We start from the raw sequence: 25,830 nt of genomic DNA, 5'->3' as shown, positions 1-25,830 counted from the left end.
GTGGGCGTAGGGAGGGTGACCACACATACTTTGGAGGGGGACATATGGGGTGGAGAGCAGATTTTGGGGGATAGGGGTTAATGGGGAGGTGGGGGGGTGATTGCATATTTTGGGAGTGTGCAGAGGTGTGGGGAGGAGGGAGGAACAAAGCGGTGGGAGGAACAAGGTGGCAGGGAGGTGGAGAAATCTGAGGAGGAGAGAGGAGCAAAGAGGAGTGGAGGAAGAAAGGACCAAGGAGGCGGGAAGAGGAGCAACGAGGCCAGGGGTGCGGGGGGGGCGGGGGGGGGAGGGGAGGGGAAGAGGAACAATGAGGGAGAGGAGCAAGGTAGGGGTAGGAGGGAAAAAAAAGGAGGAAGGGAGGAGAAAGAAGGTAGGGAGGAGGCAAGGGGAGAGGAGCATCAAGTTGTTGAACTCCTTTAAGCTACATCTTAATTTGATGTTTTCGTCCACTCAATAAAGCTTTCCGATTCATCAAGGAAACTGCTCGTTTGGCATACCCACCTGGGGTGAAAGCCAAAAATAGAAAAAAAGTTCAATTGCAAAGGTTTGAGAAATGACCAAGCACATATCCAATAGAGTGCAACGTAAGCTTGGGGTGAGGGTGGGTATTAAAACAAGGTTCAGACATACATGGCGTCAGACATACATGGTGGCGGCCATCTAGGATTTTGACGTGGGTTGCACCCACACCAAATTAGAATTTGGTCCTTCGCTTACGCACGCACGGACGGAGGGGAACACCATAGCCCCCCTTTTGCTCCATGGTGCGACGGGGCACAAAAACGACCCAGAGGGTTTTGGTTTCTTTTCAGGTTGAACAGGCAGCCATAGTGCAGTACCAAGCTCACACTCCAAAATTTCAAAATACAGGATATTATGCTTCCTGCATTTCATTTAAGCCACAACAGCATCATTATGCAACACGGCATGCTGTACTCGGCAAAAAAAAAAAAAAAATTTAAATTAATTTTTTTGGAGAAGCATTGTCTTGGTGAAGTAGCCACAGGTCACATCAAGCAGGGCAGGCATTCTGCCAAAGAGGTTAGCAGAGTGCACCAAGAAGTGTCGACATGGCTGGAGGGGCAATTATAGAAGATGAGAGCAACAAAACTATTTCTTTTGTTGACAAAAGTTGTTGGGGGCAAGAGATAGAGGCAAGGGTTAATGGAAGTGCAGATACGACAGTGCACGATTATAAGAAGCTAAAGCTTAAAACAAGCTTGGGTTGGATTTCACTGTCCGGTGACAAGCCTGCTTGCACAAGCTGCAATAATATTTAGCAAAGCCGTGTGTATGGAATATCCTATTATTGACTGCTCAGCGACGACAAGTGAAGACAGCACTAATACATGCACATAAAATGATACACAATTATAGTTTCAAAATTGGATATCGTTTTAACTGCACTCGTGCTCCTTTTTTGTTCCGCTTCACAATAAATAGTCGGGGGAAGAATGGAGGAGAAGCAAGGAAAACCCGCATGAGAAACGAGGCAACACGCTGGGGTCCAGCAGCTGGGTGGTCTGCTTCACTGCTTACAAAGAGTGGTCGGATCAGGCTCGCCTTTTGAACCCACAATCCGAGTCCAAAAGCAAACATCGCAGCAAAACCATCCTGCCACCTCTCGCTTTTCCTCCCTTGGAAAGGAATTTGTATTAACATCTGTTTAAAATGTGTGGCGAAGAATCCTTACGGTACTATTCGACATGTGCTTTTCAAAGATGTATGGATATGAATATCAAATGTAGGTGGTACCGTGACCTTTCCTGCTAGTTCAGCTTGCAGGAAGTGAGGTGTCATTGGTTATGCAAGTGTAGATTGGCTTATGTTTAAAGAAATGACAGCATTCATGTCTCATTCGCCGTCATTGCAATAATCAGCGTAACAACAACGATTAGAGTCAGTTGCCTGCCAGCTTTGTGGTGTCTTCAGAGAGGTCATCCGTTGTTCTAGTATGCGAACATGCCGAATGATTAAAATCTGTCCAACGCAAACGAACACACGACAGGTGCGAATGTCATATCGGCAGACAATCACTCTCTGGATTCATGGTGGGGCAAATAAGAACACAGGCCTAAAACGACGTAATTGTACATGAGATTCAAACTGCAAAGATCAGTAGGCCTGCTTCACGTTGTGTATTTTAGAACGAAATGTGTGCACGCATGACCTATGCCGCGAATCGGACCCCGGTTTACATTTGAGGTCTCATTGAACTTCAAAGGATCTTATTTTTATTCAAACAAGATCACCTTGTTCTTTTTTCGTACCATTACATATACTTGCGTTATTATAAGCTCTCCCATTGACTTTGAAAGTGTAAAAAACAAACAAAAAAAAAAAACTACAAAATCCAAAAACGAATAAACCATAGGTGGCACAGCTAATTAACAGTGCATACCTGGTTACAGGGATGCATGACTGATGCAAATTGGGCATGGGGAAGCGGTATGCATTATGCAAGCCACAGCGCTCTCACTCTACGCCCACACACATCCGACGTCTGATTAAACATCAATGTAATAGCTCTTACCGCATCATCAAGAGCTACACACAAAAAGTCTACATTTTTTGGCGTTTGGTATTTTTTATGCAATGAAAAATCGTCATCTTCACTCTTCTGCCATATTGCTAACGTGTAAAAGCATTGCACGGGGCTCGGTCTAGGATTAGCACATTTTCTGTAGTCTTTAGAATACGTCATTTCCCCAGTGATATGCACAAGTTGTAAGCAAACCACTTCTCACCAAACCTGCCACATCCAACGGTTGCGCACAAGGCAAGCACAAGATGGCAATTTTGCGTGTAGAGAAAATTTTACAACATTTTGCTTCTCTCAAAGACGCACACCGCTCCCTTTCTACCCAAACAAATCAAATAAAACGAGAACTGGCACTCAGTAGAGTGTGTACATCCACCAGGCTGAACAGTTTAGGTTTTGTATCGCAATGATGAGCCGGATCTGCATCTGGACCTGAACCTGAAACAAAATCTAATTGACTTGTTCTTCTCACCTAACCAACTCACCCAGCAAGTTTTCTCACAATCCATCCACAAACTAGAAAGTAGAATTTGACATGAATGCGTCGATGGATATGCCTCTGCCTGCATTAGATTGTCAACCCACTGTTACATTTGATCTCGTTCAAAGGCCACAATAAAAATAATGAAAGGTCACAGGAGAGAGAAAAGATAGACACGTAGATGAGAGAACATGAGATGTTTCTAATTTGAGTTGTGGTCTGCAAAATGATTTTTAAATGGAACAGGACCTTTGACTTGTTGGACCCAAAATGTAATCACTTAATCCATCTCCTATTGTACATGCTTGTGCCAAGTTTGGTTGAAATCCCCTCAGTGATTTACCAGTTATTGAGGGAACAAAGACATTCAATTAAAGGGCACATAACCTTAGGGCTAAGACAGTTGAACTTTGACCTTCTGAGTCCAAGCAATTCATATTTGTAACAGTATATACTTGTACCAGGTTTGGTTGAACTCCCGTCAGTGCTTCACAAGTTATTGTGGCAACAGCAATATAAACACATGCACAAACACGTCTCAACAACTTGATTGGAGTCCACCTGCAGCCAATTCAATTGACTGGACGTGATTTAGAAATAAACACCTTTCATTTAGAAACAAACACAAGGTCCCACATTTGACATTGCATGTCAGAGCAGAAACTCCACCATGAAGTCTTATCCAAGGAAATGTCCGTAGAACTCCGAGATAGAATTGTGAGGAGGCATAGATCTGGGGAAGGCCATAAAAAATTTTCTACAGTGTTGAAAGTTCCCAAGAGCACACTGAGTTCCGCCATTCGGAAAAGGAAAGAATATCGAACTACTTACTCTTTCTAGAGCTGGCCGTCCGACCAAAGTGAGCAACCGGGCATGAAGGACGTTGGTCAGGGAGGTGATCAAGAACCCAATGACGACTATGACAAAACTACAGAGTTCCTTGGCTGAGATGGGAGAACCTGCCGGAAGGAAAAGTCTCTGCAGCACTTCACGAATCTAGGCTTTATGGGAGAGTGACCAGATGGAAGCCATTGCTGAGAAAAAGGCACAGGACAGCACGTGAAAGACAGAGCATGAGGCAAAAGATTCTGTGGTCTAATGAGGCAAAAACTGAACTCCTTGGCCTGAATGCAAATGGCTACGTCTGGCGGAAACCGAGCACAACTCATCACCCATCTAACACCATCCCTATTGTGAAGCATTTTGGTGGCAGCATCATGCTATGTGGATACTTTTCAGCGGCAGGGACTGGGAGACTTGTAAGGATAGAGGGAACAATGAATGGAGCCAAATAAGGGGTGTTGCAAAACATTTCACCTTTTTTCCCCCCGAGAACCCGTTACGGTTGTGCACGCATTCGGACATGACGTGTGCGTGCGTACGTGCCGTGTGCGTACCTCACGTCCACGTCGTCACTTTTGCTTCGCTTGTCGTTGCTGTGATGGTTTTGTACATCTCGGACTGAACAACACGTCGCATGTGCGTTATTCTATTCTCGGCTCTTTTAACATGCATCAAAGGAAGCATGCCTCGGGGGGAAAAAAAGGTAAAATGTTTTGCAACACCCCTTACAAGCAAACCCTTGAGGAGAACCTGCTTCAGTGTGCAAAAGACCCGAGACTGCAGCGAAGATTTATGTTCCAACAGGACAATGACCCCAAGCATACAGCCAAATCAACACTGCTTGGAACAAGAACATGAAAGTACTTGACTGGCCCAACTAAAGCCCAGAATCTTTAGGTCATGGACGTTGAATCCCATTGAGAATCTGTGGATGGACTTGAAGATTGCTGTTCACTGATGCTCTCCATTCAACTTGACAGAGCTTGAGCAAATGTGCAAGGAAGAATGGAAGAAAAGCCCCAAATCCAGATGTGCAAAGCTGACACAGACATACGCAAGAAGACTCGGAAGTTGTAATCGCTGCTCAAGGCGATTCTACGAAGTATTGACTCAGGAGGTTTATATTTATATATACATGCATATGTTTATATATACATGCAACGCGGCCTGTTCCAAGTGCTACCGAGAAAGACTTGGCTAAAGATGGTGGAAGAAGAAATGCGGGCAAGGGGGTTAACAAGGAGAGATGCAGAAAATAGAGCAAAATGGAGAAGATTGTCATGGGGACCGCAAGGCTAACCCCCGCTCTAGCAGGGAAAATGGCCTTTAAAATGCATGTTGTTGTTGTTGTATATGTATACATACTCACGAACCTCCTTACACTGTTCACTCACATGGAACATCTCACGGTCTTCTTTACACTGTTCACTTACACAGAATATCTCACAGCCCTCCTTGCACCGTTTACACACGCCGTTCACTCACAGACCTTCTTACTCCATTCACTCAGACGGAGCATCTCAGATTTTTTTTTTTTAACTGTTCGTTCACTCGGAACAACTCACGGCCTTCTTTATACTGTTAACGCACGCAGAACATCACACCACTCAAACTCCACTCATTCACACAATTCACTCCATAGTTTTCCTTGATCGCTCGGTCATATCATGCTATTTTAGTACGAATTGAACAGATTACCAAGTTTGGACCATGTCCATACAGCTATTTTCATTTGGAAAAACAGAAACTGCATAAAACATTATATTCTCTCAATTAAAAAAATTAAAATTATTCGACTGGTCAGGATCTGGGACCGGGAGCAAATGGGGCAGGCCGGGAGCGAATCCAACTCCAAAAACACACACACTCTGTCTCTCTCTTTCTCACTCTCTCACATGTGAGCGCTTGTGAGTGGATCGAGGCAACGCGGCCTGTTCCAAGTGCTATTGTGGTAAAGCACAAACACGACAACCACAAAGCACCAAGTTTACCTTTAAAGAGGCCTTTGTTCGTCCATTGGTGTACTTTCTACTTTTTAAAGGAAGGAAATAAATTAAATAGACAATAGGCATAGCAGGATAAGGGACACATTCTTTTAATTCTATCTTTTTGATTTAATCTTTAATTTGATTTATCTTGCCTTCCTTACTCGTAGATTTCCCAACGGAGTGCACAGGAGTGACGGCAGAAACCTTGCCATCGATCCTGCTGGTTAATTATTTTAATTGTACTCAATTCCCGCTGGTTAATTATTTTCGTTTTACTCAATAAAGTTACACTTTAGGCACATTCCTTAATATTTTCTTCATTCAATATAATTGTTGGAACAGCAGAACAAGTTAAGTTTAATGATTTGGTAATGTGGAGGAGGAAGAAGAAGGACAGCCTTGCTGAAAGCTGAGTAAAAGATATACACTTGGTCATAAGAATCGCTAATGTGTTAAATTTTATCATATTTTACTCCAAATTTAGATATTTATTTCGTGAACAAGATCCGATCCTCAAACCTGAATGCAGTTTTTGATTATATGCTTTAATTATTTCATGAGAGTACATCGTGTTTCCAAGGCAAGGCACGTTTGAATAGGCCGAAACAAAATGGCAGCTAAGAACCCAACAATGTGCCAGTGAGCTGACCATTATGGTGGACCATTTTGATAAGGCTTTTTGGGCTTTTTGGTTGTAAGCACACGTTGGCATTATTTTTTGGTTTTAACACCCAAAAAACCCATAGACCTAAGTTCCCTTAGTATGCATGCAAAGTTTGGGGCCACTAAGTTTCATGGTTTTGGTGTTATAGAAGAGATTAACATGCACACACACATAGCCTTTTATATATATATAATATATATATATGTGTGTGTGTGTGTGTGTGTGTGTGTGTGTCAGGGGTGGGGGGGGGGGGGAGGTTGGGGCAGTTGAGATAATACATTTTTGAAGAAAGAAGGCGCTTCCAACCAGAAAGTAAAACGAGATATACTCCACAAATTTGAGCAAATAAGCAAGAGCAGACCCTGTCTCAGGCGACATTTCACCCTCTTCACAGCAGGCTTCCTCAGACCAAAAGACCCCGGAGCCCCAGCACATACCGGTTTTATTCACCATGTGGTTGCTTCCGGTCATGAGCCAGTGCTCGAGGTTAGATGGATGAGTTTTTAAATTTTGTAAACCTCAAGCAAAATGAACGTCAAGATACATTGTTGATGGGTTGCTCTGCTCTTTTTTTTGTAATTACTCACGTGATGTGTTGTATTAGTGTGCGTGAGCATGTGTGTGCTTGTTGTTGTTTTTTGTTTTTGTTGTTGGTATTGTGTTTCTGGGGCACGACCATGGGTGGTTTCGTGTCCGGTTTGGATGTGAAAAGGTGTAGGTTGTGTGGTTGTGGGAGTTTTTGTTGTGTGTTGTATACACGTGGGTGGTGTGTTTGGGATCCAGTGTTGTTGTTGTTGTTTGTTGCTCACCTTATCAACCATACAGTTTTTGCCATTTGTATGAAAGGTGTGTATTGTGTGGATATGTCACCCGTCACCCCAGTTAGACCACCCTCTCGGCTCCAGTTAGACCACCCTCAGTGTCGCTTGTTGGACGTCGCATCGAGGACACGGGTCTTATCAAAGTCATATTGTGGCCAGATTGCAGGCAATGATGAGCTATGGCTGACTGCGTCACCTTTCCCAGCCTAACTGCTCTATCATGCTCATCTAGCGTTGTTTCAAATTTCTTCCAGTTTCACCAATGTATAATATAAATGTCACAGTCTTTGCATGATAAATGGTAAACTACTCTAGGTTTGTCACCAGTTGATATTGTGTCCTTCAGTTTTGACATTACATTACGGATGGTGCATAGAGGCTTGTAGGCTACACCAATCCGTGTGCTGCGTACTATCTTGCCAATCCTTTTGGAAAGGCCTGGGTGGTACGGCAGTATACAGTGCCCAAGTGTGTCTGGCTCCTTCCGTTTTGGTTCTTTCAGGGTGAGGAGTATCCCTTTGCTCTACCCATTTTTGAGCAAGACTCCTCTAACTAATCTGATTTCTTCAATTGCATCAGCTTTGGAAGATGACACAGTCCATGCCCGAGCTGCCAAGGTCTGTGCTACACTGCATTTGTGGGAGATTGGGTTGCAGGAATTAAAATCCAGTAATAATCTGGTGTGGGTTTGGTTTCCTGTAGACCAACGTCTTTAGGTCGCCCTCAGGCTTATGGTGCACCTCCACATCCAAAAAGGCCAATTAGCTTTCCTTTTTCCATTTCAATTGTAAAACTAATGCTGGGGAATACACGGCCAAGTTCCATCGTAGATGAAGGTCGTGCTATTTAGACATCTCCAGCAGGCCGGTAACATTCTCAGGTGTTAGTTGGCCGTTTTGACACCTCAGGTGTTAGTTGGATATTGGTGAAGAGTGAAACCACATCGAAATATACCATTGCCTCATCATCCTCTTTGATTCTAACCTCACTTATCCTTTCGACAAATTCACCACTGTTCTTGACTGCTTTATCAGTCTTTCCCACAAGTCTGCCAGTGATGCATGCTACTAGGTAACCTGACAGTCGGTAAAATGGAGCATTGACAAAGGACACAATTTGTCTCAGAGGGACATTCTCTTTGTAGATAGTGGGAAGACCACATAGTCTGGGTGCTGAACCATTGCTGCAGTGAAGCCAATTGTCGTCTTGACTAACCAGCATGCCTGCTCGTAAATGGGTATAGCAAAGGGATACTCGCTACCCTGAAAGAACCAAAACAGACAGAACAGAAGCAGTCAGACAGGCTTGGGCACTGTGAATGGCCGTACTAACCGGGCCTTTTTGAATGGACTGGTGTAGTCTCCACGCACCATCTGCAAAGTCATTTCAAAACTGAAGGACACAACATTGACTGGTGATAAATCCATAGTAGTTTACCATTCATCATGCAAAGACTGTGAGCAATTATACATTGGTGAAACAAGAATACATTTAAAACAAAGGCTAGACAAACATGATAGAGCATTTAGGCTTGGAAAGGTGACAGTCAGCCACAGCACGTCATTGCCTGCAATCTGGCCACACATTTGACTTTGATGGGACCTGTGTCCGAGACCTGACGTCCAACAAACGACAGATTAATACTGGAAGCAAGAGCCGAGAGGGTGGTCTAACTGGGGAGATGGTTGAGAATACCCACACAATACACACCTTTCATACACATGGCAAAAATTGGATGGTACAAGCAGCTGGATAAAGTGAGCAACAAACAAAAACAACACTCGATCCCAATCAATACCCACATGTGTACAACACCCAACAGAAGCTCCAAAAACCACACAACCCGCACCTCTTCACATCCAACCCGGACACGAAACCACCCATAGTCGTGCCCCGGAAACGCAACAAAAAACTAGAGGTTCCAGGGAACCTGAACTCAATTGGTCAATATCAATATGGTTAGAATATGCATAATAGAACCACAAACTATATAGTTTATATGTGCTAAAGAGGCACAGTAACGTTGAAGGTATCTCATGTTTAAACAGGAAACGAGAAAAAATTGAGTTTTAAGTGAGGCATGAAAAGCAAAACTATAATTACTTTTCTCAGACAACACAATTTGAAAATACAAATACAAATACAAATACAAAACAATACAAATTTACAATTTGATCAGTATTTGTGACTTTTAGAGCTTGGACGTCATCCAAACTGATGTTTATGGGTCAAGTCATGTCATAGGTCACGACGAGGTCATTTTTCGGACATCGTCAAAACCCGTAATATATGTGTTGAGGTTTGTTACATACTGTCTACACACTAAGTTTCAGCCTTTTAACTACATTAGGAAGTACCAGATTGACAAAAAATTATTTTTCAATATGGCCGCCATGCCGCACCCATTTTTGGGCGTGTAACGCCCAAATGCAATCCCAAACTAGATTATGTCTTAAAGATGCTGCATAACAAGTTTCATCAAATTTCATCAATATTTGTGAATTTTAGAGCATAGACGTCGAATTGTTTACAGACGACAGACAGACATACAGACAGACGATGGACGACGGACGACGGACACTGGGTGTCGACAAAAACTCAGCTGGACATAATAGTCCAGTTGAGTTAACAAAAACAAAAACAACAAGCGTTACGCCTAGGTCCCCCATCGGTGAAATGATGTGAGTTGACAAAGTGGAAGACGCAGAAAACATGGAAGAGTCGATAATATTTGCGAGTGGGTTGGAGACACACCCACACACCAGATTAGAAGTTAGTAGTTCGTTTATTTTTCCACGATATTCCGCTCACAAGGTTCAGACATATATGGTGGCGGCAATCTTGGATTTTGACGTGGTGACCCAATTTTCAATAGCGTTCTTCCTTCTGCCTAGATACACCCACACACCAGATTAGAAGTTGGTACTTCGCTTATGTTTCAAGATATTTCGCTCACAAGGTTCAGACATATATATATGGTGGCGGCCATCTTGGATTTTGACGTGGCGACACAATTTTCAATAGGGTTCTTCCTTCTGCCTAGGTACACCCACACACCAGATTAGAAGTTAGTACTTTGCTTATTTTTCAATATATTCCACTCACAAGGTTCAGACATACATGGCGGCGGCCATTTTGGATTTTGACGTGGCATCCCCATTTTCAATAGCGTTCTTCCTTATGCGTAGATACACCCACACACCAGATTAGAAGTTAGTTCGTTTATTTTTCCATGATATTCCACTCACAAGGTTCAGACATATATGGTGGCGGCCATCTTGGATTTTGACGTGGTGACCCAATTTTCAATAGCCTTCTTCCTTATGCCTCGATACACCCACACACCAGATTAGAAGTTGGTACTTCGCTTATTTTTCAAGATATTCCGCTCACAAGGTTGAGACATACATGGCGGCGGCCATCTTGGATTTTGACGTGGCGACCCAATTTTCAATAGGGTTCTTCCTTCTGCCTAGATACACCCACACACCAGATTAGAAAGTAGTAGTTCGTTTATTTTTCAAGATATTTCGCTCACAAGGGTACGCACGCACGGACGGACGGAAGCACGCACGGACGCACACACGAACGGAAGGTAAAACCATATTCCCCCTTTCTCTCCGCGGTGCGACGGTGGACAACAAGCACACACACATACCAGATCACGTGTGAGTAAGAATGAAAAAAAAAAAAAGAACAGCAACCCATCAATGATGTGCCATGACATATATTTTGCTTTAGGTCTGCAAAATAAAATTTTAAAAAACTCCATCTGACCGGAAGCGGCCACATGGAAACGTCGCATGAGACCGGGTCTCCTCTTGCTTATTTGCTCACATTTGCGGAGTAGATATAGTTTTACTTTCTGGTTGGAAGCACCCTCTTTATATATATATATATACATACATACATATATACATATAACAGGCAGACAAAAGAATGCATGTGATGGCAGGAGAACCAGAAAATATAATGCCTCCGGCCTTCTGCTGTGGAAGCATTAAAAAAATTTATGTAAAAGTGCAAAACAAATTCAAGGCTCTAAATTTGACACGCGCATTGCGATCTGCAGTCACGGATACCAGGAACTGAAAGCAATGGCAAACCCTGTACACAAACCAAAATTCCCAAACACATCACATACCCTAACCCCCTCGGAGCGAAATCCTAGAGGAAAGCCCAGTCAAATACCCAGGCAGAGATTAAGAGTCTTGGCAGCCTTCCAAAGGCTACACAGTGGAGGTGTACAACTGTTGACTTTTGAAGTTGATATGATATGACTGTTATATTGGGAGGCTATCGTCAAAAGTCATTACAGAGCATTCTGATGTAGCCAAAACATGAAAAAAGCGATTTTGCACCCTCTGGCAACCCCACAATTACCGAGACTGTGGTCAGATTAAAAACAGGCCGGCGCTCAGATTTCAGTGAAAAGGGGAGGCTTCATGCGTTCTTTTGCCTCATTATTACAGCACACACCAATAACGCTCAAATGCAAAAAGCACTCTGCGAGCACGGAGCAAAGCGCGTGCAGCGGTCGCAGAGCGCTTCCCGGCCGCCCTGTAGCGCGACGGCATTTGTGCACCTCGAGGCACCCGGAAATCGCGCATCACCGTGCAGGTGTCGGGAACACGAGTGGACATTACCTCCGCCGCCTCCGAGAAGTGAAGAGTTGGCTGCAAGGGAAGAAGAGGGAGAGGGAGAGAGAAGAGAGGCTTGGTTAGCATTAAAAGTGCCAAGCGGGCGGTACTAGTTTTGCCAAAAACACACGCCATTACCCGAAATTAGCTGCGCTGCTGCAAGGTTCATGCACAGCAGGGATAAAAGGATTTAATAAAGATGCAATAAAGCCTGTCTCGTGAGCAAATTACACCGCAGCTCATGTGGATACAACGGAAGCTTTTCTTTCTGCTCTCCGTTGCCCCCTTTGCCGTTTAAGGTTTTCAATCGGGGCTGTCCATAAACTGCTGCCAAAGTGCACAAAAAACGGCATCACTCATTGCAGTCTCAACCGCACAGGACAAAGAAAAGGAGACGGCGATGCCGACAAGATGGCTCTGTGCCCATTCAAATTGCTCACATTTAATGCACAAAATGTTCTTACAAACAATCATTGATCAGCAGGAACAATAGGAGAAGAGCAAACGAGGCCAGAGAAGAGAAGAATCGGCTCGGAGGAGAAGACTGGAAATTGACAGAAACGGTTTAAAATAATGGGAAAGAGTAGGAAAGGACATGGGAACAAAGGGAATTAGGAGGGTAAGGGCATGAGTGGAGTGGAGGGGATCGTGAGGTGAGAAGGTACGCAAATTGCGACAAAGTAGTCCCAAAAGGTTTCTGACTAACAGAGTAGTGAAGAAGAAGATTGCAACAAAGCCCAGAGGCCCAATTAATTTCTGCTGAGCTCCATAAAGAGAGGCCTTGGTGATAGAATGAGTTCACGAGGTTTGAGGACGATTGACTGGAGACAAAAAGCTGTATTTACCGACGTCATTGAAGGTGGATGGAGGTTATATTTTCACCCCCTGACTGTTTGCCTGAGAACAAGATATCTCAAAAAGTTGTGGACGGATTCGGACAAACCTTGGTGGACAAGTTGCGTATGTGAGAAGGAAGAATTGATTCGATTTTGGTGAAGATTCAAATCTGGATCCGGATCAGAGAATTTTTGAAGTGATTCTTCACAATTGAGTGATGTGGCTAAAACCAATAAATAGCACGATATCGCAAAATGTTGTGGAGGGATTTGGACGAAACTTGGAGAGGTTTGGTGTGTGACAAGGACGAATCGATTCGATTTTGGTGAAGATCTGAATATGGATTTGGATATGAGAATTATTTATTTATTTATGTGATTCTTCACCATTGAGAGATCGGGCGAAAAGAGATATATAACATGATATTTAAAAAAAAAGTTATGGATGAGTTTATGAATAAACTAGGTGGATGAGTTGGTTAGGTGACAAGAACAAGCCGATTAGATTTTGGTTCAGGTCAGAATCCACATCCGGCCTATCAGTGGGATACAAAACATAAAATGTTCAGTCTGGCGGAGGTAAGCCCTCTACCGAGTGCCGTTCTAATTGAAAACGAGTTGGTATTTTTGGACCTCACATTAATCTGAATACAGAAAGAAAGAAAAATGCTAAAGAGCAGACAGGTGGACATAAAGACAGTAAAAAAGTAATCAAGAACAAAGTAATTACACACATGGAATCATCAGGGGCCTGTGCTGAAAACAAAGGTCCGGGTTTGAACGCAGCCAGAAGAATGAAGCAGGACACACTTAGTCATGTGTCGACCCTTATCAGATGCACATTTTTACCTGTTGAACAACTTCACCGTTTTTGCCCGTTCTTAGTGAGCCATTTGCCAGTCCCTGGTGTTGGGCTAGCGGCTAGGGTGCCGGCTTAGGATCCTAGGATCCTGGGTTCGAATCCCGGTCGATCGCTGAATTAACGCCAGGGGGGTTGACTCAGCCTGTCATCCTTCCGAGGTCGGCAAATTGAGTACAAGTTCACTGGTAATTCCCTGCTTGTCGTTAAAGGCGGCAAAAAGGGTTGGCGTCAGGAAGGGCATCCGGCCGTAAAACATTGCTTCAAAAAGGGGACCGAAAAACAACAACAACCACAGTTCCCGAAAAAGGCCAACCCCCGCTTGCGGGGAAAAATGGCCTCTAAAGGTGTTTTTTTTTTTAGTGAGCCATGAGACAAAGTTGGTGTGTGTGGTGGGATAAATGATGCATAAATCACAACACATTTCACTCCGATTGATGCAGCAGATAGTTTTGAAACAGAAATGATTTTTAGTCTTTTTTTTATCTTTCGACTAAAATAACACACGTAAATAAAGAAAGAAATAAATGAATAGAGAGCAGCTGAATTTTCAAAAATGAAGACCACACCACAGCAATTGCAAAAATTCCCAGGATGTTTTGCACCCCAAAAAGGGTTTTCCTTCCGCTTGACAACAACGGTTAAACACGAGGGAAAAGGGCAATTATGAGGAAGGGGGGGGGGGGGGGGAAGCAGAACGTATAACAGAGCTGGTTCTCAATGACCAATCCCAAAATGATTATTAAGCGACAGGTTTCAAGGAACGCAAGTCAAATGGTGCTTGGGCAAGAACACCAGGTGAGCTTCTCTCGGCAGAGCTTACAAACTGGATGATTATGGAAGAGCATGGCACATCCATACATGGCTACAAGAGCAGATGTACATGGGGACAAGGTGAAACAGCAAATATATGGTGGGGAGGAGGAGAGGGGGGTGGTTCGCCAGGATGATCGGCACGGCAAGGCCAAGTACACACCTTTGGAACCATAATTACAATGTTTTGTTACTTTCAGAGACATTAATTGTAGTTACAGTTCTCTTGGGTGTTCAATCATCCGTTTAGCAATTGGGTGCAGCAGTCGGCTGCTGGTTCCTTGATTTCTGGGAATGCAGCTGTGCCAATGATGACGCCCCCTGTAGGATAAGCCAAGGTACCAGCAAACAATCGCCCACTCTTTGCGAAAGTCACCAAGGAACCGATAATGTTCCCAGTGACCAATGCTGGATTACGAGACGGCCTTAGCACTGACTGCACACCACCTGCCTGGGAAACACCGAGGTGACAGTTTAAAGACATGTCTAGATTTGATCCCAGGCTAGAGAGCTAAAAGGTGAGTGCACCACCTTGGAGCTATCCCACAAACCCTGTTTTTGATATAAATTGCCATTAAACAAAATCATGGATAGAAGCAATTACCGCAGAGCTTCACAATTCGAACGACGCCTTAATTTTCTGTGCTCACATTTGCAAACAGCTCGCTGCAGGACTCTGTGCTTGACAGGTATTGACAATGCTCGTTTTACCCCTCCCCCATTCCCTAAGGAGCATGCCTCAATTAAATGAGCAAACTATTAGAAAGAGTTGTGACAACCTCATTGCATTCTTCTTGCATAAATTCCCCAAACTTGGAGCATGGCATAATTGGTGAGCGTGTTTCGAACAGAGAACCCAGGAGGATTTTAAAAGGTCAACATTTTCAGTAATTTGCTCTGAGCACTTTCTAGTGGATAGTTTGTGTGTAAGTGCCGCTCCACTTGACTTTACAAACCAACAATCAGGATTCCAACGTCGAGGATTATAATTGTACGATTTTGCGATTATTATCGCATGCAAACAACAATAAATTGCACACCCACAAAGTCTTCAGTTGAAGAATTGACAATCTTTTTGGAAACTACATTGTGAGCTGTGTCACAATGATCGTGATACACCTGCAAGAACACGTCTTCCCCGGATTATCTTAAAAATTCATTTAGATTTCAAAGCGGATGATTCTCGTTGACAGTTCGAATCAATGCACAAATGTAAAAACAAAAAGAAAACCAACTACTTCCATTGGGACATGGTTCATATTGCAACTAATAAGTTATTACTGGTGTACGTGCGCTTGATGGAAACATCAGGCAGGACACTATTCTGAAGCGCATTTCATTGTATCTGTATAACCGAGATGGAAATCTTCATCCACATCTTTTTTTTTCAGCACAATTTCATTTCTCTATATCTTGGCTTTTATAAAAAGAAATATATATATAGGTCGCATTGTGTTCTTTACCATGTCAGTTTTACTTTAAAGGAGAATCAACTGCAAATGTAATTGCATTCTGATTGCCATGTGAAACTTTATTATTCACCAAGACACGTTTGTGAGCCAACAAGAACCTTAATTGTACCTCTAATTTCACAACAGTATTAGAAAAACAAAACATGTAGAAACAACACACACACACACACACACACACACACACACACACACACACACACACACACACACACACACACACACACACACACACACACACATCCCTCCCCCCACACACACACATCCCCCCTACACACACACACACACACACACACACACACACACACACACACACACACACACACACACACACACACACATCCCTCCCCACACACACACACACACACACACACACACACACACACACACACACACACACACACACACACACACACACACACACACACACACACACACACACACACACACACCTTCTAATTAGTGGAGTTGGCTGTTTCAGCCACACCCATTGCTGACAGGAATATATAATCAAGCACACAGCCATGCAATCTCCATAGACAAACATTGGCAGTAGAATGGACCATATAGTCAGGTTCACTATGTCAATAAATTATATTTCGTTCAAAATCATGGTAGATGAGCAAACCTATACATTTTTGGAAAGGTTATAGCATAAGGAAACTAAAAATCAATGTTTACATTTGGAGAGATACCTGTATGGCGGCCATTTTGGATTTTCAAAATGGCCACTGTAAAATACATATTTTGTTCTATTTCTGCCTCTAATTACCCTAAAAACTTTAAAAAATATACTAAACCTATATTTTCAGGGACAAGGAATCCAACGAAAGTATCAAATTAGTGCTATGGGGAATGGTAAGACACGAATCAAAGGTTTTGAATTGCAAAATACTGTCTTTATATTCGCGATAAGTTGCATAATCAAATACATGTTATCATTTTGTACAGGAAGTTAATAACATCAAAATGTGTCACAATAATTCATATCACCAAACATACACAGGCAGTCAGCAAAATCATATATACACATGCAGTCAGTATAACTTCACATCTACACAGGCAGTCAATGACAAAATATACACAGGCAGTCAATGGCATCAAACATACACGATTACAGAATATGCCATTTAGAGTTCGTCATCACTGTCCTGTGTGTCGTATCCGACAATATAGTCCGCATCGTTTTCACAGTCCGTTCCACACAAGCAAAGGTCGGTCAAATTGATTGGCAAATCAAATTGGTCGAATGGTCGATCAAATCGAATTCGATGAATCGAATCGAATCAAATCGATCGAATGGTCGAATGGTCGATCGAAGTGATTGGTCGAATGGTCGAATTGGTCGAATGGAATTGGTCGATTGGTCGAATCGAATTGGTCGGAATTGGCAAATGTAAACATTGATTTTCAGATTTTCCATGTAATAACGTTTCCAAAAATGTATAGGTTTGCTAATCTACCATGATTTTGAACGAAAAAAACATAGTGAACCTGACTAATACTGAAGAGCTCAGTGACTTTCAACGTGGCACCGTCACAGGATGCCACCTTTCCAACAAGTAAGTTTGTCAAATTTTTGCCCTGCTCAAGCTGCCCAGGTCAACTGTAAGTGCTGTTACTGTGAGTGGAAATGTCTAGGAGCAACAATAGCTCAGCCACGAAGAGGTAGGCCACACAAGCTCACAGAATGGGACCACAGAGTGCTGAAGTGCGTAAACATCGTCTGTCCTTGGTTGCAACACTCACGACCGAGTTCCAAACTGCCTCTGGAAGCATCAGCACAACAAATGTTCGTCAGGAGCTTCATGAAATGGGTTTCCATAGCCGAGCAGCCGCACACAAGCCAAACATCACCATGCGCAATGCCAAGTGTCGGCTAGAGTGTTGTAAAGCTCACCACCATTGGACTCTGGAAGAGTGGAAACGCGTTCTCTGGAGTGATGAATCACGCTTCACCATCTGGCAGTCCGACGGACGAATCTGGGTTTGGCGGATGCCAGGAGAACGCCACCTGCCCAAATGCATAGTGCCAACTGTAAAGTTTGGTGGTGTGGAAATAATGGTCTGGGGCTGTTTTTCATGGTTAGGCCAAGACCACTTAATTCCAGTGAAGGGAAATCTTAAGGACACAGCATACAATGATGTTCTCGACGATTGTGAGCTTTCAACTTTGTCGCAACAGTTTGTGGAAGGCACTTTCTTGTTTCAGCATGACAATGTCCCCGTGCACAAAGCAAGGTCCATACAGAAATGTTTGTCGAGATCGGTGTGGAAGAACATGACTGGCCTGCACAGAGCCCTGACCTCTACCCCATCAAACACCTTTGGGATGAATTGGAACACCGACTGCGAGCCAGGCCTAATTGCCCAACATCAGTGACCGACCATACCAATGCTTTTGTGGCTGAATGGAAACAAATCCCCGCAGCAATGTTTCAACATCCAGTGGAAAGCCTTCCCAGAAGAGTGGAGGTTTTTATAGCAGCAAAGGGGTGACCAATTCCATAGTAATGCCCATGATTTTGGAATGTTTTGGAATAACATGTTTCCGTTTACTTTGCTGTTGTTGATGTTCGCGGCTTTGAGACGTTTCCACTTTACAATAACAGCACTTACAGTTGACCGGGGCAGCTTGACTTGTTGAAAAGGTGGTATCCTTTGATGTTGCCATGTTGAGTCACTGAGCTCTTCAGTACGGCCCATTCTACCGGAAATGTTTGTCTATGGAGATTGCATGGCTGTGTGCTTGATTATATACACCTGTCAGCAATGGGTGGGCCTGAAAAAGCCGAATCCACGAATTAGAATGGGGAGTCCACATACTTTTGGTCATGCAGTGTATGTGGATAAGGAAGAAAACCTATATCACGATAATGGACATCATAATCACGATATCATACTACAAACAAGACGAGAAGGACATAAAATGTCATAGCCCCCGCTATGAGGTGTGTGTGTGTGTGTGTGTGTGTGTGTGTGTGTGTGTGTGTGTGTGTGTGTGTGTGTGTGTGTGTGTGTGTGTGTGTGTGTGTGTGTGTGTGTGTGTGTAAACAGACTTGGCATTTAATATGGAATATTTTTTTTGTGGGGGTGAACTTACTTTTCAAGATGACTTAGAACCAACAGTTCATTGGAATTATGTTGAAATTATTCTAGATTTTGTTAATGTGACCTTTAAAAGAAACAAAAAAACCACATTTGACATTTCGAAACAAATAAATTGATCCTTGAAAGTGATGTAAACTGATATCGAACTCAATTCACGGACAGTACTGTGTTAAACTTCTGTACGTTTTCCAGAAGTATCTCTTTATTTAGCACATTAGCCAAAAAATTTTTTAACAAAAACAAAAGTTAAATTACGAATGGGATTACGGACAGTAAAATTACAGTTCAGTACTTCGTGTAACCCCCACGAGCATTCAGGAGAGCACGTACACGTTGAGGCATGCTGTTCACGAGATTTGCCAAGGTTTGGACAGGAATCGCTTGCCATGCAGTTACAATAGCCTGCTGCAATTCACGCACAGATGTCGGCTGCTGGTCTAAGTGGTCGATTTGACGCGTTAATTCTGCCCACAATTTCTCTATCGGATTCATATCCGGGGACATGGCAGGCCACTCCATATGCTCTACACCACGGTCAGCAAGAAAGTGTTGGATCATGCGAGCACGATGAGGCCGTGCATTGTCATCTCGGAAGACAAAGTTTCCTCGAAAGGGTGCACGAGCAAATGGAAGCAATGTTTCTTCCAGAATGGCCCTGTACTTGAACTGGTTCAGGTTTCCATTCAGAACAACCAGGTCAGTTTTGCCCCCTGCATGAAAAGCAGCCCAAACGGTCACCCCACCACCTCCAGCTTGGACTCTTGGCACTATACAATCTTTGTTGTAGGCTTCATGCACTTGTTTGCGCACTCAGACGCGGCCATCTTGAGGATAGACCAGAAATCTAGACTCGTCACTGAAGATCACATGATTCCAGTGTCCTGGCTGCCATCGACGGTGCTCTCTGGCCCACTGCAATCGGCGCTGGCGGTGTTGTCTGGTCAGGCGTGGCTTTCTCAGGGGACGCCTGGCACGATAGCCTGCTTGAACCAGTCGTTGGTTGACTAGCCTTCTGGATACAGGCACATTTGTCAGTTGCTGCCACTCAGCCCTAAGCCGATTAGCTGACTTGGTACGGCCATTGCGGACTAACCGGTGCAGCTGGCGATCATCCCTCCTTGTGGTTCTGCGGGGACGTCCTGGCCTCGGTATTGGAGTAGGGACACCCCTCTGAGCATTTCGTTTCAGGATCTTTGACATCTAACCTTGAGTGATGCCATACTGCCGAGCAATAGCACGCTGTTTCATGCCGTAATTTCGTAAAGCCACCACTCCATGACAAACAGCATTGTCGAGTTGACGGACCATTTCCAGAGGAAGCGGCAATAAATTTTGGAGACGTGTAGCAGTTGTTTTCCACGAAAAACAGAACGCAACAACCCTTGTATACCCGACTGTGAAGCCAATCATCAAATGCACCTGTCCGTACATTTTGCCACGCCACCTGTGATATAATCCTGTTGTTGACTTCTTGCTGCGACAGACAATCAGTGACATGGTTCTTTTAACAAATAAATCACCAAAGTGTAAAAGAAACTCACCAGATTGATATACTGAGTTAAGAAAGTAAACCCAAGTCAAGAAAAAAAAATAATTCCATATTAAATGCCAAGTCTGCCTGTGTGTATATATATATATGTATATATCTATATAAATAAAACACAGTTTGTGTGTGTGTGTGTGTGTGTGTGTGTGTGTGTGTGTGTGTGTGAGTGTGTGTGTGTGTGTGTGTGATGTTACCGATAGACTCCGAAACGGAGAGGCTCACGTGCTTGATATTTGGCATAGACATGGCCATTGAGCCTGGGACGAACATGGCCGAGACCATATTTGACAAGATCCATATTTTTTATTCATATTTACCTCAGCGCATTTCAGCGAAGTACCCGCTAATCTCAGCCAGTGCCAGAACAGCTCGCTGATTCGCTCAGAGTGATCACGTGATGTTCCATCCCGTCACACGTCGCACGTTTGCACGTAATTCAGGGCGAAAAGCGATTGCGTTTTTTCACCTTTATGCGATCGTGTTTTGTGTCGATTTTGTGTGATATGAATTAAATTTTAATTCATATTTCGTGTTTACGAATTCGAATACGAAGGATTTCCCCTTTCCCCTTTCGATTTTGAATACGAGCTTGAGTCGAGAGGGCGAATGTACGGGTTGGGAATGTACGGGTCTCCCCTCCCACGCCCGGCAACGCCGGTACTGGAGGGCGTGGGTCACAGGATCGGTGAGTCTCCAAAATCCGCTTCGTGCTCTTGCGAAGATGCAGGACGATGTCGCGATTGTTGTGCTGCTCTCCGACCATGAGAACTGCAACGTCATTGTTGACTGGCCCTCCCCTTCCCTCCCCCGTTAGTCCTTCCCCTCCCCTTCTCCCCTCCCCCTCCCTTTCCCCCCTCCCCCGCCCCTTTCACCTCCCCCCTCCCCCGCCCCTTTCCCCCCTCCCCTCTCCCCCCTCACTTCTCCCCTCCCCCCCCCCTGCACGGCAATGCCGGGTACTTCTGCTAGTATGTATGTATGTATGTATGTGTATGTGTATGCGTATGTGTATGTGTGTGTGTGTATTTATATATACTAGGGCATGCCCGTACTATATATATATCTAAAAGTATATCCCCCCCCTCTATTTACATGCAATGGTTTGGTCCAAAGCGAACGGCTTGCGAGTACGGTGACAATCCCCCCCCTCTATTTACATGAAATGGTTTGGCCCATTCGCAAAGCCAAACCGAACGGCTTGCGAGTACGGTGACAATCCCCCCCCCCCTCTATTTACATGAAATGGTTTGGTCCAAAGCGAACGGCTTGCGAGTACGGTGACAATCCCCCCCCTCTATTTACATGAAATGGTTTGGTCCAAAGCTAACGGCTTGCGGAGTTTGGTAAAGAAATCGCCATCGCGTGCACAAACGCGCAGGAAAGCGAATGAATCGCAAATTAGTTTTAATTAGTTTTAAAACATAGTTTAACGCCCGAGCGAGTTTAACGCAATCGCAAATCGCATCGCAAAGCGAAAGAATCGCAAATTAGTTTTAATTAGTTTTAAAACATAGTTTAACGCCAACATAGTTTGCCGACGGGAAATAAATGAATACGCTCTCAAATGTGCCGTCCGAGGCAGAGTCTGTTCGCCACGTTCGGCACACGTGATAGCTCGCTGCTCTCTGATTGGTTGAATCGTTTTTTGGACATAGCTCGGTAACTACTTCTCCGATTAATATGAAACCTTGAAAAGGCACATCCTCGGGTCCCCAGCAATATACCTGGCAAGTTTCAAGTATATCGGACCGGTAGTTGTCGAGAAACAGCGGTCACAGACAAACATACATACATACATACATACATACATACATACATACATACATACACACAGAGATTAGTGGAATTATAGATATATATATATATATATATATATATATATATATATGTATATATATATATATATATATATATATATATATACATATATCTATCTATAATTCCAGTAATCTCTGTCTGTACGTTTGTTTGTCTGTGACCGCTGTTTCTCGACAACCACGGGTCCGATATACTTTTAACTTGCCAGGTATATTGCTGGGGACCCGAGGATGTGCCTTTTCAAGGTTTCATATTAATCGGACAATTACTTACCGAGCTATGTCCAAAAAACGATTCAACCAATCAGAGAGCAGCGAACGATCGCGTGTGCCGGCGTTGCGAATGGACCAAACCATTCCATGTAAATAGAGGGGGGGGGTTCTGTGGTCGTTGCGAATGGACGAAACCATTTCATGTAAATAGAGGGGGGGGATTGTCACTGTACTCGCAAGCCGTTCGCCGTTCGCTTTGGCGTTGCGAATGGACCAAACCATTTCATGTAAATAGAGGGGGGGGATATAATTTTAGATAGATATATAGTACGGGCATATATATAGTACGGGCATGCCCTAGTATATATATATATACATATATATATACAGTGGGGAGAACAAGTATTTGATACACTGCCGATTTTGCAGGTTTTCCCACTTACAAAGCACGTCAAGGTCTGTAATTTTTATCATAGGTACACTTCAACTGTGGAAGACGGAATCTAAAACAAAAATCCTGAAAATCACATTGTATGATTTTTAAGTAATTAATTTGCATTTTATTGCATGAAATAAGTATTTGATACATCAGAAAAACAGAACTTAATATTTGGTACAGAAACCTTTGTTTGCAATTACAGAGATCAGACGTTTCCTGTAGTTCTTAACCAGGTTTGCACACACTGCAGCAGGGATTTTGGCCCACTCCTCCATACAGATCTTCACCAGATCCTTCAGGTTTCGGGGCTGTTGCTGCGCAACACAGACTTTCAGCTCCCTCCAAAGATTTTCTATTGGGTTCAGGTCTGGAGACTGGCTAGGCCACTCCAGGACCTTGAGATGCTTCGTACGGAGCCACTCCTTAGTTGCCCTGGCTGTGTGTTTCGGGTCGTTGTCATGCTGGAAGACCCAGCCACGCCCCATCTTCAATGCTCTTATTGAGGGAAGGAGATTGTTGGCCAAGATCTCGCGATACATGGCCCCATCCATCCTCCCCTCAATACGGTGCAGTCGTCCTGTCCCCTTTGCAGAAAAGCATCCCCAAAGAATGATGTTTCCACCTCCATGCTTCACGGTTGGGATGGTGTTCTTGGGGTTGTACTCATCCTTCTTCTTCCTCCAAACACGGCGAGTGGAGTTTAAACCAAAAAGCTCTATTTTGGTCTCATCAGACCACATGACCTTCTCCCATTCCTCCTCTGGATCATCCAGATGGTCATTGGCAAACTTTAGACGGGCCTGGACATGCGCTGGCCTGAGCAGAGGGACCTTGCGTGCGCTGCAGGATTTTAATCCATGACGGCGTAGTGTGTTACTTATGGTTTTCTTTGATACTGTGGTCCCAGCTCTCTTCAGGTCATTGACCAGGTCCTGCCGTGTAGTTCTGGGCTGATCCCTCACCTTTGTCATGATCATTGAGGCTCCACGAGGTGAGATCTTGCATGGAGCCCCAGACCGAGGGAGATTGACTGTCATCTTGAACTTCTTCCATTTTCTAATAATTGCGCCAACAGTTGTTGCCTTCTCACCAAGCTGCTTGCCTATTGTCCTGTAGCTCATCCCAGCCTTGTGCAAGTCTACAAATTTGTCCCTGATGTCCTTAGACAGCTCTCTGGTCTTGCCCATTGTGGAGAGGTTGGAGTCTGATTGATTGAGTGTGGACAGGTCTGGAGACGGCTTTGCGGTCGGTCTTTGCGGTCTTTGTGGTCGGAGACGGTCTGGAGACGTCTTTTATGCAGATAACGAGTTCAAACAGGTGCAGTTAATACAGGTAATGAGTGGAGAATGGGAGGGCTTCTTAAAGAAAAAACTAACAGGTCTGTGAGAGCCGGAATTCTTACTGGTTGGTAGGTGATCAAATACTTATTTCATGCAATAAAATGCAAATTAATTACTTAAAAATCATACAATGTGATTTTCAGGATTTTTGTTTTAGATTCCGTCTTCCACAGTTGAAGTGTACCTATGATAAAAAATTACAGACCTTTACGTGCTTTGTAAGTGGGAAAACCTGCAAAATCGGCAGTGTATCAAATACTTGTTCTCCCCACTGTGTGTGTGTGTGTGTGTGTGTGTGTGTGTGTATATGTATATATATATATATATATATATATATATATATATATATATATATATATATATATATATATATATATATATATATATATATATATACATATATACAGTAATACCCCGGCCTACGTCATTAATTGGTTCCATAAGCCGTGATGTAACTCGGTTTTTGACATAAACCGGGCGTAATGCCTTTTAGCTCTTTCATGAGCCTCGATCTTGTATACAAAAAAAAAAAAAAAAAAAAAAGCCTTAAAATGAAAGACACCGTAAAACTAGAGTAAATAACTCGCGAAAGTATATAACTATCGCTAAACCTTAAAGAACACTACAAACACATTTTAGTCATATTTTTTAATGAGTAATGAACACAATTTCTGTGTGATTAATGTTCGCTCTTTCACGAGCCTCGATCTTGTATACAAAAAAAAAAAAAAAAAAAAAAAAAAAAAAAAATTAATAAATGAATTTGTGAAGAATAATTTATAAATAAAATTAATAAGATTATGTTATTCACCTTAAACATGGCGTCTCTTCTGAGTACAAACACACATTTTAGCAGTCTTAGCCGGCGGCGCTTTTTCAGTGACGTATGCGAGAATACGTTCCCTATCATGAATGATGGTCGATACCGTCGACCGTGGCAGCCCTAAGGCATAGACCTAATCGCGAATCGGTAAATATCAACAGAGGGTGCTCCACCGCAAAGCATGATGGGATCGAAAAGGGGGCAAAGGTAAACACGAACCCAGAAGAGGAAGCGTCTGTCTAGATAGACGCTGTGTTTACGGAAAGGAAGATGGGTAATGTGAAAGAAATTCAGCGTTTTTTGGCATTAAAATCCAGCGATTTAAAGAAATATTTGAGGGAAAGGGGGGTTCCCATTGGAGAAGAGAAACAACCTGCTTATGCAAGAACAGTTCCTGAATGTTGAAACCTCGATCGGCCATACAAATATCGCCGGGCTGGAACTTGTCTACAATGTTCGTCATCTTTACAATTTTTTTGTCCGACGTGTTTCCTCCTGTAGGTTTGGAAATGTATGAAATTGTTCCGCTAGGTTTAATACCAACAAGGCACTTGAGAGTAGGTCTTGACTTATATTGGCTGTACACTT

The 25,830-nt window shown here is 43.5% G+C and overlaps 1 protein-coding gene across 7 annotated transcripts in view; it reads right to left on the bottom strand.

The window, feature by feature from the left end:
• Positions 1-25,830, bottom strand: part of MACROD1 (mono-ADP ribosylhydrolase 1) — a 193,258-nt gene that overhangs the window by 49,940 nt on the left and 117,488 nt on the right. For 2 of the 7 annotated variants that reach the window (XM_068115275.2, XM_068115274.2), the window contains exon 4: positions 11,986-12,015. The exons of 2 other annotated variants lie outside the window; for them this stretch is intronic. In XM_068115275.2, coding sequence (XP_067971376.1) covers positions 11,986-12,015 — 30 coding nt within the window. Of the gene's footprint in view, positions 1-11,924; positions 12,016-12,117; positions 12,220-25,830 lie in introns of those variants that run through there. 3 more of the 7 variants (XM_078779261.1, XM_068115277.2, XM_068115278.2) reach the window with 2 other exon arrangements.

The sequence above is a fragment of the Myxine glutinosa genome, chromosome 5, assembly GCF_964187855.1.
Source record: "Myxine glutinosa chromosome 5, kmMyxGlut1.1, whole genome shotgun sequence".
Classification (NCBI taxonomy): domain Eukaryota; kingdom Metazoa; phylum Chordata; class Myxini; order Myxiniformes; family Myxinidae; genus Myxine; species Myxine glutinosa.
The sequence above is the reverse complement of the archived record's forward strand: the minus strand, read 5'-3'. Positions and strand labels throughout refer to the sequence as shown.